At 41.5% G+C, this 17,527-nt stretch overlaps 1 protein-coding gene across 1 annotated transcript in view; it reads right to left on the bottom strand.

Moving 5' to 3' along the window:
- The window catches only part of LOC139759819 (transducin beta-like protein 2), a 296,157-nt gene that overhangs the window by 23,797 nt on the left and 254,833 nt on the right, over positions 1-17,527 (bottom strand). Inside the window, exon 6 of the mRNA XM_071682309.1 lies at positions 15,720-15,905. Within this exon, the coding sequence (XP_071538410.1) occupies positions 15,720-15,905 (186 nt within the window). The remainder of the gene's footprint in view (positions 1-15,719; positions 15,906-17,527) is intronic.

Here is a 17,527-nt window from a genome sequence, read left to right as displayed (position 1 = left end):
TGGTTCTCAGTGAATGTAGGTTTGCGGCAGGGGTGTGTGATGTCTCCATGGTTGTTTAATTTGTTTATGGATGGGGTTGTTCGGGAGGTAAATGCAAGAGTTTTGGAAAGAGGGGCAAGTATGAAGTCTGTTGGGGATGAGAGAGCTTGGGAAGTGAGTCAGTTGTTGTTCGCTGATGATACAGCGCTGGTGGCTGATTCATGTGAGAAACTGCAGAAGCTGGTGACTGAGTTTGGAAAAGTGTGTGGAAGAAGAAAGTTAAGAGTAAATGTGAATAAGAGCAAGGTTATTAGGTACAGTAGGGTTCAGGGTCAAGTCAATTGGGAGGTGAGTTTGAATGGAGAAAAACTGGAGGAAGTGAAGTGTTTTAGATATCTGGGAGTGGTTCTGGCAGCGGATGGAACCATGGAAGCGGAAGTGGATCATAGGGTGGGGGAGGGGGCGAAAATCCTGGGAGCCTTGAAGAATGTGTGGAAGTCGAGAACATTATCTCGGAAAGCAAAAATGGGTATGTTTGAAGGAATAGTGGTTCCAACAATGTTGTATGGTTGCGAGGCGTGGGCTATGGATAGAGTTGTGCGCAGGAGGATGGATGTGCTGGAAATGAGATGTTTGAGGACAATGTGTGGTGTGAGGTGGTTTGATCGAGTGAGTAACGTAGGGGTAAGAGAGATGTGTGGAAATAAAAAGAGCGTGGTTGAGAGAGCAGAAGAGGGTGTTTTGAAGTGGTTTGGGCACATGGAGAGGATGAGTGAGGAAAGATTGACCAAGAGGATATATGTGTCGGAGGTGGAGGGAACGAGGAGAAGAGGGAGACCAAATTGGAGGTGGAAAGATGGAGTGAAAAAGATTTTGTGTGATCGGGGCCTGAACATGCAGGAGGGTGAAAGGAGGGCAAGGAATAGAGTGAATTGGAGCGATGTGGTATACCGGGGTTGACGTGCTGTCAGTGGGTTGAAGCAGGGCATGTGAAGCGTCTGGGGTAAACCATGGAAAGCTGTGTAGGTATGTATATTTGCATGTGTGGACGTATGTATATACATGTGTATGGGGGGGGGGGTTGGGCCATTTCTTTCGTCTGTTTCCTTGCGCTACCTCGCAAACGCGGGAGACAGCGACAAAGTATAATAAAATAAATAAATAATACATATATATCCCTGGGGATAGGGGAGAAAGAATACTTCCCATGTATTCCCTGCGTGTCGTAGAGGGCGACTAAAAGGGAGGGAGCGGGGGGCTGGAAATCCTCCCCTCTTGTTTTTTTTTTAATTTTCCAAAAGAAGGAACAGAGAAGGGGGCCAGGTGAGGATGTTCCCTCAGAGGCCCAGTCCTCTGTTCTTAACGCTACCTTGCTGATGCGGGAAATGGCGAATAGTTTGAAAAAAAAAAAAATATTTATTATTATCATTATCATACTTAATTGCCATCTCACGTGTCAGTGAGGTAGCACAAGGAAACAGATAAGGAATAGCCCAACTCACCCACATGCACATATACATATGTAAACATTTCAACATATACATACATATACATGCACAGTCATATACATATATAATCATATACATATTCATATTTGCTGCCTTCATCCATTCCCGTCGCCACCGCAACACACATGAAATAGCATTCCCCAACAGCAAGGGAGCACCAGGGAAAGACAAAAGAGGCCACATTCATTCATGCTCAGTCTCTAGCTGTCATATGTAATGCACCGAAACCACAGTTCCCTTTCCACATCCTGGCTCTACAGACCTTTCCATGGTTTACCTCAGACACTTCACATGCCTTGGTTCAATCTATTGACAGCATGTCAACCCAAGTATACCACATCGTTCCAATTGACTCTATTCCTTGCACGCCTTTCACCCTCCTGTATGTTCATGCCCCGATCACTCAAAATCTTTTTCATTCCATCATTCCACCTAAAATCTGGTCTCCCACTTCGCCTCGTTCCCTCCACCTCTGACACATATATCCTCTTTGTCAATCTTTCCTCACTCATTCTCTCCATGTCACCAATCCATTTCAACACACCTTCTGCTCTCTCAACCATACTTTTTTTATCAATACATATCTCTTACCCTTTCATTATTTACTTGATCAAACCATCTCACACCACATATTGTCCTCAAACATTTCACTTCCAACATATCCACCCTCCACACAACCCTATCTATATCCCATGCCTTGCAACCATACAATGTTGTTGGAACCACTATTCCTTCACACATACTCATTTTTGTTCTCCGAGGTAACGTTCTCGCCTTCCACACATTCTTCAACGCTCCCAGAACCTTCGCCCTCTCCCCCACCATGTAACTCACTTCCGATTCCATGGTTCCATCCGCTGCTAAAACCACTTCCAGATATCTAAAACACTTCACTTCCTCCAGTTTTTCTCCATTCAAACTTACCTCCCAATTAAATTGTCCCTCAATCCTACTGAACCTAATAACCTTGCTCTTATACACATGTACTCCCAGCTTTCTTCTTTCACACACTTTACCTAACTCAGTCACCAGTTTCTGCAGTTTCTCACCCAAATCACCCACCAGCACTGTATCATTAGTGAACAACAACCGACTGACTTCCCAAGCCCTCTCATCCACAACAGACTGCATACTTGCCCCTCCTTCCAAAACTTTTACATTCACCTTCCTAACAACCCCATTCATAAACAAATTAAAAAACTATGGAAACATCATGCACCCCAGCCACAAACCGACATTCACCGGGAACCAATCACTTTCCTCTCTTCCTACTCAATACACATGCCCTACATCCCTGGTAAAAGCTTTTCACTGCTTCTTGCAACTTACCGTCCATGCCATATACTCTTAAAACCTTCCACAGAGCATCTCTATCAACCGTATCATATGCCTTCTCCAGATCCATAAATGCATCATACAAATCCATCTGTTTTTCTAAGTATTTCTCACATACATTCTTCAAAGCAAACACCTGATCCACACATCCTCTACCACTTCTGAAACCACACTGCTCTTCCCCAGTCTGATGCTTTGTACATGTCTTTACCCTCTTAATCAATACCCTCTCACCTAATTTCCCAGGAAAAGTCAACAAACTATAAGCCTCTGTAATTTAAACACTCACCTTCATACCCACTGCCTTTATACAATGGCACTATGCATGCATTCCACCAACCCTCAGGCACTTCACCATGGTCCAAACACACATTGGATATCTTACCAACCAATCAAAAAATCTCTTTTATAAAAAAAATCCACTGCAATACCATCCAAACCTTGCCAGCTTTCATACTCCACAAAGCTTTCACTACCTCTTCTCTGCTTATCAATTCTCCCTGACCCTCTCACTTCGCACACCAAACCAACAAAATCATCCTAAATCTGCCACTCTATCATCAAATACATTCAACAAACCTTCAAAATACTCCATCTCCTTCTCACTTCATCACTACTTGTTATTACCTCCCCATTTGCCCCTTTCACCGATGTTCCCATTTGTTCTCTTGTCTGAAACACTTTATTTACCTCCTTCCAAAAAATCTTTTTCTTTCAAACTATTTGCCATTTCCCGCATTAGCAAGGTAGCGTTAAGAACAGAGGACTCGGCCTCTGAGGGAATATCCTCACCTGGCCCCCTTCTCTGTTCCTTCTTTTGAATAAAAAAAAAAGAAAAAAAAACAAGAGGGGAGGATTTTCAGCCTCCCGCTCCCTCCCCTTTTAGTCACCTTCTACGACACGCAGGGAATATGTGGGAAGTATTCTTTCTCCCCATCCCTAAAATTCAACGGTCCTCTCTCACTCTAACTCTCGTTTGCCTTATTTTTCACCTCTTGCACCTTTCTCTTGGCCTCCTGTCTCTTTCTTTTATACATCTCCCAATCGTTTGCACTAATTCCCTGCAAAAATCGTCCAAATCCCTCTCTCTTCTCTTTCGCTAATAATCTTACTTCTTCATCCCACCACTCACTACCTTTCTCATGCCACAAGCATCTTTTGCGCAAGCCATCACTGCTTCCCTAAATACATCCCATTCCTCCTCCACTCACCTTACGTCATTTGCTCTCACCTTTTTCCATTCTGCACTCAACCTTTACTGGTACTTCGTCACATAAGTCTCCTTTCAAAGCTCACTCACTCTCACCACTCTCTTCACCCCAACATTCTCTCTTCTTTTCTGAAGTTTTCTCAACAAACTTATATATCTGTAATTTGAACATTCACCTTTATCCGCTTTGCCTTTGTACAATGGCACTATGTATGCATTCCGCCAATCCTCAAGCACTTCACCGTGAACCAAACATACATTGAATATCCTTACCAACCAATCAACAACACAGTCACCCCCATTTTCAATATATTCCACTGCAATACCATCCAAACCCCCGCCTTATTGATTTTCATCTTCCGCAAAGTTTCCACAACCTCTTCTCTGTTTACCAAACCATTCTCCCTGACCCTCTCACTTCTCACACCACCTCAACAAAAACACACCATATTTGCCACTCTATCATCAAACAAAGTCAACAAACCTTCAAAATAATCACTCCATCTCCTTCTCACTTCACCACTACTTGTTATTACCTCCCTATTAGCCCCCTTCACCAATGTTCCCATTTGTTCTCTTGTCTTATGCACTTTATTTACCTCCTTCCAAAACATCTTTTATGTTTTTTTTTTTTTTTTTGCTTTGTCACTGTCTCCCGCATTTGCGAGGTAGCGCAAGGAAACTGACGAAAGAAATGGCCCAACCCACCCACACACACATGTATATATATACACATCCACACACGCAAATATACATACCTATACATCCCAATGTACACATATATATACACACAGACATATACATATATACACATGTACATAATTCATACTTTTTTTTTTTTTTTTGCTTTGTCGCTGTCTCCCGCGTTTGCGAGGTAGCGCAAGGAAACAGACGAAAGAAATGGCCCAACCCACCCCCATACACATGTATATACATACGTCCACACACGCAAATATACATACCTACACAGCTTTCCATGGTTTACCCCAGACGCTTCACATGCCTTGATTCAATCCACTGACAGCACGTCAACCCCGGTATACCACATCGCTCCAATTCACTCTATTCCTTGCCCTCCTTTCACCCTCCTGCATGTTCAGGCCCCGATCACACAAAATCTTTTTCACTCCATCTTTCCACCTCCAATTTGGTCTCCCTCTTCTCGTTCCCTCCACCTCCGACACATATATTCTCTTGGTCAATCTTTCCTCACTCATTCTCTCCATGTGCCCGAACCATTTCAAAACACCCTCTTCTGCTCTCTCAACCACGCTCTTTTTATTTCCACACATCTCTCTTACCCTTACGTTACTTACTCGATCAAACCACCTCACACCACATATTGTCCTCAAACATCTCATTTCCAGCACATCCATCCTCCTGCGCACAACTCTATCCATAGCCCAAGTCTCGCAACCATACAACATTGTTGGAACCACTATTCCTTCAAACATACCCATTTTTGCTTTCCGAGATAATGTTCTCGACTTCCACACATTCTTCAAGGCTCCCAGAATTTTCGCCCCCTCCCCCACCCTATGATCCACTTCCACTTCCATGGTTCCATCCGCTGACAGATCCACTCCCAGATATCTAAAACACTTCACTTCCTCCAGTTTTTCTCCATTCAAACTCACCTCCCAATTGACTTGACCCTCAACCCTACTGTACCTAATAACCTTGCTCTTATTCACATTTACTCTTAACTTTCTTCTTTCACACACTTTACCAAACTCAGTCACCACCTTCTGCAGTTTCTCACATAAATCAGCCACCAGCGCTGTATCATCAGCGAACAACAACTGACTCACTTCCCAAGCTCTCTCATCCCCAACAGACTTCATACTTGCCCCTCTTTCCAAAACTCTTGCATTCACCTCCCTAACAACCCCATCCATAAACAAATTAAACAATCATGGAGACATCACACACCCCCGCCGCAAACCTACAGTCACTGAGAACCAATCACTTTCCTCTCTTCCTACACGTACACATGCCTTACATCCTCGATAAAAATAATTCATACTGTCTGCCTTTCTTTATTCCCATCGCCACCTCGCCACACATGGAATAACATCCCCCTCCCCCCTTATGTGTGCGAGGTAGCACTAGGAAAAGACAACAAAGGCCACATTCGTTCACACTCAGTCTCTAGCTGTCATGTAATAATGCACCGAAACCACAGCTCCCTTTCCACATCCAGGCCCCACACAACATTCCATGGTTTACCCCAGACGCTTCACATGCCCTGATTCAATCCATTGACAGCACGTCGACCCCGGTATACCACATCGATCCAATTCACTCTATTCCTTGCCCGCCTTTCACCCTCCTGCATGTTCAGGCCCTGATCACTCAAAATCTTTTTCACTCCATCTTTCCACCTCCAATTTGGTCTCCCACTTCTCCTTGTTCCCTCCACCTCCAACACATATATCCTCTCGGTCAATCTTTCCTCACTCATTCTCTCCATGTGCCCAAACCATTTCAAAACACCCTCTTCTGCTCTCTCAACCATGCTCTTTTTATTTCCACACATCTCTCTTACCATTACATTACTTACTCAATCAAACCACCTCACACCACATACTGTCTTCAAACATCTCATTTCCAGCACATCCACCCTCCTGCGCACATCTCTATCCATAGCCCACGCCTCGCAACCATACAGCATTGTTGGAACCACTATTCCTTCAAACATACCCGTTTTTGCTTTCCGAGATTATGTTCTCGACTTCCACACATTCTTCAAGGCTCCCAGGATTTTTGCCCCCTCCCCCACCCTGTGATTCACTTCCACTTCCATGGTTCCATCAGCTGCCAGATCCACTCCCAGATATCTAAAACACTTTACTTCCTCCAGTTTTTCTCCATTCAAACTTACCTCCCAATTGACTTGACCCTCAACCCTACTGTACCTAATAACCTTGCTCTTATTCACATTTACTCTTAACTTTCTTCTTTCACACACTTTACCAAACTCAGTCACCAGCTTCTGCAGTTTCTCACATGAATCAGCCACCAGCGCTGTATCATCAGCGAACAACAACTGACTCACTTCCCAAGCTCTCTCATCCACAACAGACTTCATACTTGCCCCTCTTTTCAAAACTCTTGCATTCACTTCCCTAACAACCCCACCCATAAACAAATTAAACAACCATGGAGACATCATACACCCCTGCCGCAAACCTACATTCACTGAGAACCAATCACTTTCCTCTCTTCCTACACGTACACATGCCTTACATCCTCGATAAAAACTTTTCACTGCTTCTAACAACTTGCCTCCCACACCATATATTCTTAGTACCTTCCAAAGAGCATCTCTATCAACTCTATCATATGCCTTCTCCAGATCCATAAATGCTACATACAAATCCATTTGCTTTTCTAAGTATTTCTCACATACATTCTTCAAAGCAAACACCTGATCCACACATCCTCTACCACTTCTGAAACCACACTGCTCTTCCCCAATCTGATGCTCTGTACATGCCTTCACCCTCTCAATCAATACCCTCCCATATAATTTACCAGGAATACTCAACAAACTTATACCTCTGTAATTTGAGCACTCACTCTTATCCCCTTTTTATTCTCCCTAAAATCTAATGGTACCCTCTCACCCCAACTCTCATTTGCCCTCTTTTTCATCTCTTGCACCTTTTTCTTGACCTACTGCCACATATTTTCATACATCTCCCAGTCAACTGCACAACTTCCCTGCAAAAATCGTCCAAACATCCCTTTCTAATCTGCCCACCTCCCACCTTTCTCATGCCACAATTATTTTTTGTGCAAGCCATCACTGTTTCCCTAACTACATCCCATTCCTCCCCCTCTCCCCTTATGTCATTTGCTCTCATCTTTTGCCATTCTGCACTCAATCTCTCCAGGTACTTCCTCACACAAGTCTCTTTTACAAGCTCACTTACACTCACCACTCTCTTCACCCCAACATTCTCTCTTCTTTTCAGAAAGCCTCTACAAATCTGTTTATGGATGGGGTGGTTAGGAAGGTAAATGTAAGAGTTTTGGAGAGAGAGGCAAGTATGCAGTCTGTTGTGAATGAGAGGGCTTGGGAAGTGAGTCAGCTGTTGTTAACTGATGATACAGCACTGGTGGCTGATTCAGGCAATAAACTGCAGAAGCTGGCGACTGAATTTGGTAAAGTGTGTGAAAGAAGAAAGCTGAGAGTAAATGTGAATGAGAGCAAAGTTATTAAGTTCAGTAGGGTTGAGGGACAAGCTGATTGGGAGGTAAGTTTGAATGGAGAAAATACGGAGGAGGTGAAGCGTTTTAGATATCTGGGAGCGGATTCAGCAGTGGATGGAACCATGGAAGAGGAAGTGAGTCACAGGGTGGGGGTGGGGGCGAAGGTTCTGGGAGCGTTGAAGAATGTGTGGAAGGTGAGAACATTATCTCAGGAAGCAAAAATGGGTATGTTTGAAGGAATAGTGGTTCTAACAATGTTATATGATTGTGAGGCATGGGCTATACATAGGGTTGTGCGGAGGAGGGTAGATGTGTTGGAAATGAAATTTCTGAGAAAAATATGTGGTGTGAGGTGGTTTGATTAAGTAATGAAAGGGTAAGAGATGTGTGGTAATAAAAAGTGTGTGGTTGAGAGAACAGAAGAGGGTGGGCTGAAATGGTTTGGTCACATGGACAGAATGAGTGAGGAAAGACTGGCAAAGAGGATATATGTGGCAGAGGTGGGGGGAACAAGGAGAAGTGGGAGACCAAATTGGAGGTGGAAGGATGGAGTAAAAAAGATTTTGAGCAATCGGCACCTGAACATACAGGAGGGTGAAAGGCATGCAAGGAATAGAGTGAATTGGAATGATGTGGTATACCAGGATCAACGTGCTGTCAATGGATTGAACCAGGGCATGTGAAGTGTCTGGGGTAAACCATGGAAAGTTTTGTGGGGCCTGGACATGGAAAGGGAGCTGCAGTTTGGGTGCATTACATATGACAGCTAGAGACTGAGTGTGAACGAATGTGGCCTTTTTGTCTTTTCCTAGCGCTACCTCACACATGCAGGGGGTGGGGGATACTATTTCATGTGTGGTGGGGTGGCAACAGGAATGGATGAAGGCAGCAAGTATGAATATGTACTTATGTATATGTCTGTGTATGTATATGTATGTATACGTTGAAATGTATAGGTATGTATATGTGAGTGTGTGGGCGTTTATATATATACATGTGTATGTCAGTGGGTTAGACCATTATTTTGTCTGTTTCCTTGCACTACCTCGCTAACACGGGAGACAGCAATTAAGTAAAATAAATCAACATATACATATATATATACATAAACATACACAGACATATACATATATACACATGTACATATTAATACTTTCTTGCATTCATCCATTCCTGGCACTAACCCACCCCAAAGGAAACAGCATCATTACCCCTTGCTTCAGACCTTGTCCTCTAATATAAGGAGCACTGCATTCACTGCATGATCATTATATCTATAGCATCAACTTACAAAAGTTGCAGATACTTTTTTCATACATACTCGCCATTTCTCACACTAGTCAGGTAGTATTCAAGAACAGATGACTAAGCCTAAGAAGGAAAATGCTTCACTATGCCCTCACCTCTGATCCTTCTGTTGGAAAGTAAAACTGGAGGGTAGGATTACCAACCCCTGTTCCCACCTCTTTTAGTTGCCTTCTACAACATGCAGGGAAAACATAAGAAGTATTCTTTCTCTCTTATCCCCAGCGATAACAGATACATTGTGCAAGTCATTACTCTTTCAACAAGGACACTTCTATATGGCATTAATTTCAAAAAATCTAAACTGCTCATTTCCAGGATATACATTAAAAACTTTTAGTACAGTTTACTACAACTTGTCTGGAATAATGAATTATCAAATCTATATCTTTCTTTCTATACACATTTGCCACTTCCTGCACTAGCAAGGTAATGCCTAGAATAAAGAGAAAAATTCTCACATGGACCCCTTCACTGTTCCTTCTTTTGGAAAGTAATACAAGAATAGAGGATTTCCAGCTCCCCAGTCCCACCCCTTTTACTTGCCTTCTACTACATGCAGGGAAAAGATGGGTAGTATTCTTTCTCCCCTATCCCCAGGTGTGCATATCTTTAATCTTTAATATTTCTACTCCACAGGTAGTTTGCATTTACTGTAATAATAAAAAAACAATTGCTTGTCTCATGGATCTACTCTCGTAACTATGATACCAACGTGCTCAAAAAACTTTTACTCTCTCTATTCATATTTTGAATATTTTCCCCTCAGCTGCTCCAACTGTATACAACTCTTTGAATATTTGACTCTTACCGTGAAGCATTGATCTCCTCACATCCATATGCTGATACCCTCTATGCAAAAGATTTCAATGTAAACCACACAGACTGGCTTGATTCAGTATAAAATAATGGTGGTGGAGTTATGGCCCTTTCTTTTCCCTCTTCAACAGTCTGGGAAAACAAATGAAATGCCCATCAAAAGTTCCCGACAATCACAAACACTACTCGAAGATACAAGACCTTTTTATGTCTGAACACCTCTCACCACAGATGCAATATTTCTGGCCCTGAATATTTTCCAATCATAACCTCCTTTCATTTCCAACTAGGAATATCTAATGCCAACTTTGGCACTTCAGGGAAACTCAGTGGTCTTCCTTATATGCCTCTTATACTGAATTTTCTTGGGACCAGTACTGCCTTGCCAATCAAGGTGCCTCCAGATGTGATGAACATATAGATAATAAAGGTGTTAAAGCTGCTCTTTGCAGAACCTTATTTTCCTCAAGCTTCATTTTGGAAGATTCTACTCCACCTCCTCTTACCAACCTTATGCCATGTATGCTAAATGAATGTGCCTCTGAGCTAGCTAAAATCCTTGCTCACCTGATTTGACTCCTTTTGAAACAAATTTAATAACTAACATAATTCAGCTTTCTAAATGATGAAGCTGCTCTTTTCATTCCCTTATTTTTGCAGGGAAATAGTCCAAATGACTGGGAGATGTATAAAAGAAAGAGGCAAGAGGTCAAGAGAAAGGTGCAAGTGGGAAAAAGAGGGCAAAAGAGAGTTGGGGAGAGAGTATCATTAAATTTTGGGGAGCATAAAAAGGTGTTTTGGAAGGAGGCAAATAAAGTGCATAAGACAAGAAAACAAATGGGAACATCAGTGAAAAGGGATAATGGGGAGGTAATAACAAGTGATATTGGTGAAGTGAGAAGCAGATAGAGTGAAGGTTTGTTGAATGTGTTTGATGACAGAGTGGCAGATATAGGGTGTTTTGGTCAAGGTGGTGTGCAAAGTGAGAGGGTCAGGGAGAATGGTTTGGTAAACAGAGAAGAGGTAGTGAAAGCTTTGCAGAAGATGAAAGCCAGCAAGGCAGCAGGCTGGATGGTATTGCAGTGGAATTCATGAAAAAAAGGGGGGGGGGGTGACTGCTGTTGACTGGTTGGTGAGGATATTCAATGTATGTATGGCTCATGGTGAAGTACCTGAGGATTGGCAGTATGCATGCGTAGTGCCTTCGTACAAAGGCAAAGGGGATAAAGGTGAGTATTCAAATTACAGAGGTATAAGTTTGTTGAGTATTCCGGAGAAATTATATGGGAGGGTATTGCTTGAGTGGGTAAAGGCATCAGATTAGGGAAGAGCAGTGTGGTTTCAGAAGTGGTAGAGGATGTGTGGATCAGGTGTTTGCTTTGAAGAATGTATGTGAGAAATACTTAGAAAAACAGATGGATTTGTATGTAGCATTTATGGATCTGGAGAAGGAATATGACAGAGTTGATAGAGATGCTTTGTGGAAGGTATTAAGAGTATAAAGTGTGGGAGGTAAGTTGTTAGAAGCAGTGAAAAGTTTTTATCGAGGATGTAAGGCATGTGTATGAGTAGGAAGAGAGGAAAGTGATTGGTTCCCAGTGAATGTTGGTTTGCGGCAGGGGTGCATGATGTCTCCATAGTAGTTAAATATGTTTATGAGTAGGGTGGTTAGGTAGGTGAATGCAAGAGTTTTGGAGAGAGGGGCAAGTATGCAGTCTGTTGTGAATGAGAGGGCTTGGGAAGTGAGTAAGTTGTTGTTTGCTAATGATACAGCACTGGTGGCTGATTCGGGTGAGAAACTGCAGAAGCTGGTGACTAAGTTTGGTAAAGTGTGTGAAAGAAAGCTGAGAGTAAATGTGAATAAGAGCAAGGTTATTAGGTTCAGTAGGGGGTTGAGAGACAAGTCAATTGGGAGGTAAGACTGAATGGAGAAAAACTGGAGGAAGTGAAGTGTTTTAGGTATCTGAAAGTAGATTTGGCAGCTGATGGAACCATGGAAGCAGAAGTGAGTCACAGGGTGGGGGAGGAGGCGAAGGTTCTGGGAGTGTTGAAGAATATGTGGAAGGCAAGAACGTTATCTCAGATAGCAAAAATGGGTATGTTTTAAGGAATAGTGGTTCCAAAAATGTTATATGGTTGCAAGGTGTGGACTATAGATAGGGTTGTGTGGAGGAGGGTGGATGTGTTGGAAATGAGATGTCTGAGGGCAATATGTGGTGTGAGGTGGTTTGATGAAGTAAGTAATGAAAGGGTAAGAGAGATGTGTGGTAATAAAAAGATGTGCTGTCAATGGATTGAACCAGGGCATGTGAACTGTCTGGGGTAAGCCATGGAAAGTTTTGTGGGGGCCTGGATGTGGAAAGGGAGCTGTGGTTTCGGTGCTTTAGACATGACAGCTAGAGACTGAGTGTGAACGAACGTGGCCTTTGTTGTCTTTTCCTAGTGCTACCTCGTACATGCAGGGGGAGGGGGTGCCATTTCATGTGTGGTGGGGTGGTGACAGGAATGGATGAGGGCAGCAAGTATGAATGTACATGTGTATATATGTATATGTCTGTGTATGTATATGTATGTATACGTTGAAATGTTTAGGTATGTATATGTGCGTATGTGGGCGTGTGTGTATATATATGTGTACATGGGTGGGTTGGGCCATTCTTTAATCTGTTTCTTTGCGCTTTCCTCACTGATGCAGGAGACAGCAACAAAGTATAACAAAAAAATAAGAAATCTCTTTATGAATCCCACTCAGTTCCTTTCTTCAATTTCAATACCCACCAAAACAAAACCTTGCAATAATATACACATATTGAGCATTTTTCTGATCTACATGGGTATTCCTGTCTCCAGTAATGAGTACTGCTAGGAGATTTGGGGTAGTTCTTACTCCATCTCTCTATCAGCCAAAGTGGAATCAAAAATGTTCCGTATCATCAATTCTCTAGGCATCAGCCATCTTAAACCATCACTTTCTGTCTACCATGATGTTGGTGTTCTCTCCCTGTTCTACAGAGACATCATTTTGGCCATTGCTGTCATGAGCTGTCTAGGTGTATCCCTGCCACTAAGGCTTGGACTCACAGCATGCATCTAGCTACTGCTTCCCATAGTTTCAGTGATAAGACTAATCACTTAAAGACTGATCATTATGGTGCCTCCTCCTTTTCTCAAAAGGCAAAGCTGTGGAATTCTCTTTCTTCTCTCATCTTACCCACTTCCTATAACCTTTCATCTTTTAGACAATCAGATCTGCAAAAAGCTGTGAAGCTCTTATTGATTTATTCATTTTTTCTAGTGTCCTGTTTTCTTTTCAAAAGAGATGCCAAAGACTAAGCATGTTTTGCCAAAGCCATATCAAGCATTATAATAAAAGTCATTTGAAACTAAATTTTCTTTGATTCCAACATAGCTTATCCATTGTGAGTAGACACACTGAATAATGATTATTGTGAGATTTTATAAGCCTCAAACTCCCTTCTGTGTGTATCTTAGTCTATTCACCTTAAAAACATTTTTTGGAACTCTCTGGATAAATCTAATGTACCTGAGGTAGGAGAAGTCTATAAGGTTGAAATCTCTCTATTATTACTCCACTCACAGTTCCATGAGACAGATCAGGTGCATACAACCTCTGAACCAATTCACATATATTCTCATCCTGTACCTATTGTGTCAGGTGAATAATCAACCTCTCATCTTCTCACTACTTTACTTTATACTCTAAAATAATTCAAGTGATGACAATGCCTCCATTTATACCATCTTCCCCCACAAGAATCCCTAAATTTCATCTGTTCCCAATCATTCCTTTGAAATATCTCTAGCTGTAATCAATTCCCTCAATACATTCATCCATCTTAGTGTTCTACTTCTCCTCACTGTACTCTCTACTATACTACAATTTTTCGTGACCAGCCAATCATCTGCCATACAATCTACAAATCACCAAAATTCACTTCCGTCCATGCATCTTTTTAAGGATTTCACACCACATATCTTTCTTTCTTCATTCTTTAAGCTAATTCCAACTATACTATGCAAATTATCCAACTCTACTGCTCTTTTTTAACATGTGCACTTGCATATCAATCAGCACTGTAATGAGTACTCTACTTATATACTTTCTCCAATCATCAGAATTTTTCATGCACATCTAATATTTCTTCCAATCACAACATTACTTTCAACTTCAGCTTTCTTACTATCATCCTTAATAAGCCTTACTCTCAAATATTTAGTCATCTACAACTTCCAGTTCATGTAGTGATCTTACAATCTCACTTACTGTAAAAACTAGTATCTCAATTCACCTTCAATTTCAGCATTCTTCTCCTGTACACATCAAATTGGCTCACCAATTTATCTAACTCTACTTTTGACTTATCTAATAAAACAGTGTCATATGCATACAACAAACGCATCAACTTCCATTATTTCTTCAAAACTCAGTATCAAACCCCAATCACTTTACCTCATTCTCATCTCGCAAAATGCCCCATCCATAAATACGTTAAACACTCACGATATCACATAAACTTAATCCTAGCTTAATCAATCATAAACTGCTTCTATTATAAAAGCACTTAACAACATTCAAAAGTCTTCCATGTAATTTGCAAAGTTTTAGAAAATATCTTAAATTTCTTCCATTTTGACTGCTTATGCCAGTGTGAAAAAAGAAATGTGAAACCCTTGTAGAAAGGTCATGTATGTAAAATTCATATTTCAGGTCTCAGGACTTAGACTGCCTTTAACCCCCTCAGTTCAACATCAGTGCTGTCACAACGTTCTACCAAAATAGAATATTCAAACTTCACATTAAACTGCAAAATACAATGTCCTTCTATATCTTTTTTGTGAGTATTTCTATCAAAAGCTTTCATAATATATCCCTTGCTACAATTCAAAATCTACTGGTTTCATGATTATCCAAGTCAAATAAATGTAAATACAAAGAAATCAGTGAAACCTTTAAAGACAGGTTCTATATGAAAAACATTTCTGGTTTCAGGACTCAGACTGCCTCTAATGCATTAAGACCAACACCAATGTTGTCTCAATGTGCTCCCAAAAAGAATATTCAAACTTCATATTACTCCATAAAATCCAATGCTGTTCTACATCAATCTTTCATCAGTAATTTCATCCACAGCTTTCATAATATATTCCTTGCTAAAATTCAAAATCTATTGTGGAAATAATACAAAAACAAATTTTGCATTTTCTGCATCTTTCATAATCTAATTATGCTTACAATTACAATGAGTTTTTTGTCAAAACACAGTCTTTACTTCTGAAATGGAAACATCAACATGAATTTCTCTACATGTTTTCTGTTACAGTACCTGAGTAAATGTCTGAAATGGTGTTGAGTTTCTCTCCAGTAATGGCTGAGAAGAACATCAAGGTTGTCCTAAAAGCTATCACAGCAGTTCTTCCATCAGGAGATAGTTTTATCTTTGAAGGCTGTTCCTTACAGTCATATTTTGATGTAAGCAGCAAATATACTAACTGGCCCTTCTCAAATTCAACTGAAAGGAAAAGAAAAAATTTCAAATAAGGTTTATGAAAAACCTTTTTCACATACTATAGTTACATAATTTTTTTTTACATGAGTCTACCACAGAGAACTGAGCATCTCAGCCCTACCCTGCAAGGTTAGGTCTGGAAACCTCACCTTCCCAAAACCAATTCCCAAAAAAGGTACATAAAACAAATCATACATAGCACACTTGAGTTATTACAAACCATAGTGATGAACTCATGAGTTTTGCAATATTCTGTTTTCTATAAATCCAAATTGTTCAGGCTATACCCCATTAGATGGTAAAATCAGTATTATCATAAATCATCATTCTTACCCTATATATCAAGTTGTTTTAAGTCTGGCATAACCAGCTCAGCCAATGAGCATTGACCATAGATCCTACACCACCACCCCATACCCAAATGACCAGGAGTATACAGTGCTGATTTTGTTGACACCTTGTGAACAAATGCATTATGGCATCTTTTTCATGTTGGCACTTACAAATGGGCTGGCTTATACTGTGGTGGGAAGGAGCACCTAAATAGGGTCAGCCTATAGTGTGATGGGAAGAGGTGCCTGAATAGGGCTATCCTATAGTATGGTGAGAAGGGGTGCCAAGACAGAGCCAGCTACAGTTTGGGAGGAATGGATGCCTGAATAGGGCCAGTCTATTGTGTGGTGGGACAGAGTTCCTGGACAGGGTCAGCCTATAGTGTGATGGAAAAGGATTCCTGGACAGGGATGGGGTGCCTTTATTGTGTGACTCTGCCACCAGTGAGAAGGAGGGCTCAGGTGTTAGAGTATTAGTTCTTCCCAGTACCCCAGCTAACTCAAGGATTATCCCAACCCCTACCCTTGGAATAACCCATCAGGTAGTAGATTGTTGACAACTGTTGGCCAGGGTGGTACTATCTTCCTGATGGAGGAGCGTTAAAGTGATGCCCATAACCATCTTACACCTGCCATGGCTCAGGATTGCTGGTCTTACTTTCTGTCTCATCAAAATGGGACTACCAGGTTAATCCTACCATCTTCTTACAAGCACATACACCTACTCAAACCTTGCTTATCATTATTACCTTTTTTCACATACGTACAGCGTCCGCTAAATGTATGGCTTCTAGTCCCTGGCACCTTGGGGTGCTAAGAATCTCTAGGTTTCTGCCTTCACTATTGCCAATGAAAGGGAGGGCTCTGGCTACAGTAGTACCAGTCCCTCCCACAACTTTTCCCTCTCTGTTAGACCTTCCTCTTATTCAATTCACTATACTAACATTTATGGACTCTCTAGTAACCTACCTCAGTTGAACACCTGTCTAGTACCTCTCCTAATATCTTACTTCTGTCTGAGACACAGTTGTCTAATGATGTTTTCAATAGCCCCTTTTTCATATCTAACTTTAAGCTCCACCCACAATTCTGATTCAAAGGTTGCGTTTGTGATTATTCCAACATCAACACACCTGTTGCATGCCTCAAGGTCCTTGGGTCTCCAAACTTTGATGTTATGTGGCTCAAGGTCTATCTCCCTATTTCCACACTATCCTCAGCTGAACACCTTCTGTCTAGTACCTCTCCTAATATCTTACTTCTGTCTGAGACACAGTTGTCTAATGATGTTCT

This window comes from Panulirus ornatus, chromosome 34 (assembly GCF_036320965.1).
Source record: "Panulirus ornatus isolate Po-2019 chromosome 34, ASM3632096v1, whole genome shotgun sequence".
NCBI lineage: Eukaryota > Metazoa > Arthropoda > Malacostraca > Decapoda > Palinuridae > Panulirus > Panulirus ornatus.
Note: the sequence above shows the minus strand (reverse complement) of the source record. Positions and strands in the feature narration are given on the sequence as shown.